General features: G+C 48.2%; 1 protein-coding gene across 1 annotated transcript in view; it reads left to right on the forward strand.

The window, feature by feature from the left end:
• The window catches only part of LOC101845212 (ecdysone-induced protein 75B), a gene marked incomplete at its 3' end in the record, with an annotated part of 7036 nt that extends 4666 nt beyond the window's left edge, over positions 1-2370 (forward strand). The window contains 1 exon segment of the mRNA XM_005112762.3: positions 951-2370. Coding sequence (XP_005112819.2) covers positions 951-2370 — 1420 coding nt within the window.
• Between the last annotated feature and the right edge of the window lie 1415 nt (positions 2371-3785).

A 3785-nucleotide genomic window follows, 5' to 3' on the forward strand; every position in this document is an offset into this window, starting at 1 on the left:
CCACACACAAACACATTGGGTTTTAATGTGTTGAAGAGTTGAAAACCGTGTGGTTGGTATTCGAGATAGAAGAAAAACCTGTTTGTGTTTTTTTTTTTGTTTTTGTTTTTGCTTTTGGAAGAGTTTTGACCTTACTAACTTGTTGGGAATAAAAACACCCGCCAAAAACAAAACCTGTTTTCGTGGCTTTGGTTGCAAAGCGAACCCCTGTCTTTTTGGGAAGTTTGAATTGTTCTCGTTCATTTCCTCAACGTGGTCTGTCTATCTGGTGTTGCGGGTAGGTTTTTATTCGTCTCAGCCTGGGTTGCTCCTAACAGAATATTGTCGAAACCCGCCTTCTGAATGATTTGGGGAGTAAAAAACACCGTTTCCTTTGATGCAGGTGGAGTGAGGGCGCTATTGGCAGGTCTTACTTTAATTTGTTAATACATGTATTTCCCGTCTATCTACTTTATTTTTATGCAGTTGCAATCGCCGTAAAAACTTACTAAAACTAAACTTAAAAGCTTTACTTCTTCTCTGCACTAAATGACTGTAATTGTGTCCATGTGCTTTTCTTTACGCACACAATACTATATGTTTGATGGTGTTTGGCGTGTGCTTTGGTGTGGTTTGCTCCTTTGTTATAAAAAAAGATCTATCGTCCTAATCTCGCTTCCCTTTTAATGTTTGTTACACTCTTGTAACACCTCTAATATTCGACACTTATACGACCTTATTGTGTTGCTAGGGCCATAAAACTCGTATTAACCCCCCCCCTCCCAAAAAAAAATCAAAAAAATCTATCGTCCTTATCTCTCTTCTCTTTTAATGTTTGTAACTCTCTTGTAACACCTCTAATCTTCGGCACTTATATGACCTTATTGTGTTGCAAGTGCTATAAAACTCGTACTAAATTTTAAAAAATACTTTACATTTGACTATTACGTTATTGTATGTGTGTGTTTCAGAAGACTCCTCCATCAACAGTCATCGTCATCCAGCTCACCAAGGGCATCCGATCAGACCAGCGCCATGGACGAGGTTCTAGACTCCAAGCAGCAGCTCAGCAACACCATCACCCCCTCCTCCTCCTCTTCCTCTTCCTCCTCTTCGTCCTTGTCTAAGAGTAACTGCAACGGGAGTAGCAGCAGCAGTAACAGCGGCGCAACAACCAACGGCGGCACGGAGTGTGCGCAGACCACCAGCGGCAGCGGTCTCAACACCAGTGCTGCCGCCTTCACCTCCAACCTTCTCCTCAAGGAGACGGAGGACCAGGAGGGTAATGACCTGAGCTACAGCAACGACGTCGACGTGTCTTGCACTAGTAGCAGCAACAACAATACCAACGTCTCTTATTCCAATAACAACAACAGCAACAACAACAACAACAATGGGGTGGCGTTGTCCCCCAGCGCGGTGTCGTCGTCGCTGGCAGAAGTAGAAGAGAACGGCCACGACAGTCCCGCTGGCTTCTCCGACCTGAGGAATGGTGGCATCATGGAGGAGGTCGAGCCCACCGACCACGCCCACTCCCACGCCCACCTCCACAACACAGCTGCCACCACCACCCCCACCACCGCCGCCGCTGCGCTTCCTGCAGCTGAGGACGGGGGAGCCGACGAGGCCGAGGATGTTGCTGACGGAGGCTACCTCAACCACCAGCAACAACAACAACAACAACACCAACACCAACAACATCCTCCTCCTCTTCAACCGCTGCACCACCACCACCAACACCACCAGCATCATCATTCCCACAATCAGCAACTACAAGAACAAGAACACGCCAAAACCAACGGCCTCGCCCCCTCCTCATCCTCAACCTCCGAGCTGCCGCCAACCTCCTCCTCCTCCCCACCTCCTCCGCTCTCTGGACCCCCGAGTCCTCCTCCCCCTCCCCTCTGCGCCGCTGTACCCCCGAACCGCGTATCCTCACCCCCCGGTATAGGAGGCGGGCACGCTGCCCCCGCACCAGCACCACCGGCCAACAGCGGCCACTATCCGTCTCCGACCTCCTCCTCCTCCACTTCCTCCTCCGCGCAACAACAACAGCAACAGCAGCAGCAGCAACAAGCCGCTGTCCTGGGCCCGCACCAGCACCACCATCACCACAGTGGCACCCCTGGCTACTACCTAGGCACCAGCGCTAGCGGTCTGCCCGCGGGCTGCGTCCCGGCCTCGCCTGGGCACTGCGCCTCGCCACCCGGGAGCTACCCGAGCTCCAACGCCAGCCACTCTGGCGGCTCGGGCACGCACTCTCGCGGGGACAGTCCCGGGGAGGGCGGGGGTTCGAGCCCCACGGGCGGCCAGCACGTGGTGCACGTGCACGTCAACCCGGGCGAGACTTTCTCTGTGAGGCTAGGGGATCAGATACAGCATATACAGGGTGAGTACTCACAACTGTCTGTCTGTCTGTCTGTCTGTCTGTCTGTCTGTCTGTCTGTCTGTCTGTCTGTGTCTTATTCACTGTGTATCTGTTTACCTTTGTTTTAATCATGTATATTTGCTCAATTTACTGTCTGTCGGTCTGTCTCCTGGTCTGTCTGCCAGTCTGTCTGTTTATCTTTCTGTTTGTCTGTCAGCTGGTTTATCTATCTGTTGTCTGCCTGCCTCATTCTTTTCAATGGCTGTTGTCTGTCATTCATTACAGAACAGTATGTGTATGTGTCTTTCTTCGCGGGCTTTGGTCTGTCAGCTTGGCTGTATGTCTTTCCATCTTTTTTCCGTCTCTGTCTGTCTGTCTTTCTGTCTGTCTCTCTTTTCACACCTCCACACGCGCACGCACGCGCGCACACACATACACATACACCCCCCCACCTCCTGCCCACACATACACAAGCATACGCTCACACGTTGTTCTAACCTATAAGCCTATAAGCAGAAAAACCTGCGCACCTATCCCTGCTCACTTGCGCACAGAATCAATAGATATGCGCTTGTAAACACACACAAATATAAATTTGTTCACACATGCCATCGCTCAGCAAACACATGGTGACGAAAGTCGCACTCGTCACTTCTGGTTGTTTGTTCATTAGTCTCTTGTTGTTGTTGTTGTTGTTGTTGTTGTTGTTTCTTTTGGTTTTTATTTTGTTTGTTTGTTTTTTAAACTAGTTTTCTCTTTTGATTGGGGGCAATGACCGCTTGCTCATAATTTCGTACAGGAAGTACGAGAGCATAATTATTTTTTTCACTTATATTGCACCATTGTCAGTGGACAGTAATTGGTGGGTGGTCTATTGTGGCTTGCTCCTTTTCTCGTATCAAACGCTTTTCTTCCATATCTCTCCTCCACTTTTCTTTTGTGGTTGGCTTCTTCTTTCCTATCAAACACCCATCTTCCTTATCTCCCCTCCTTCTTTTTTACATATTATGTTACTCTCTTGTAACACCTCTAATGTTCTTGCCCTCATATGACCTTATGCCGTTGCGAGCACCGTAAAACCTCTACTAAAACAAAAAACAACTTTTCGTGTTATACATTACTTTCTAGTTAAACCTCAAATCTTCGACACGTATAATACGATCTATTTGATTTGAAAGTACTGTAAAACTCTTGCTAAAATGAAACTGAGGAACTACATCTATTTCTTCTGATGAGGTATTTGGCACGAAGATGTTGATGTATGCTTGCAGTGACAACGCCACTTAATCGAGGGGTTAATGAGCTATGGCGTTAAAAAAAATCTTCGTTTCAGATGAATGCTAATATGGTGTGTTCAGAGATCGTGGGATTTTTTTATTGAGAGAGGAAGAGAGGGGGAGGGGGTGGACTGTTTTTTCTTGGGGGGATGGGGGTAGTT

The sequence above is a fragment of the Aplysia californica genome, unplaced genomic scaffold (genome assembly GCF_000002075.1).
Source record: "Aplysia californica isolate F4 #8 unplaced genomic scaffold, AplCal3.0 scaffold01397, whole genome shotgun sequence".
Lineage (NCBI taxonomy): Eukaryota > Metazoa > Mollusca > Gastropoda > Aplysiida > Aplysiidae > Aplysia > Aplysia californica.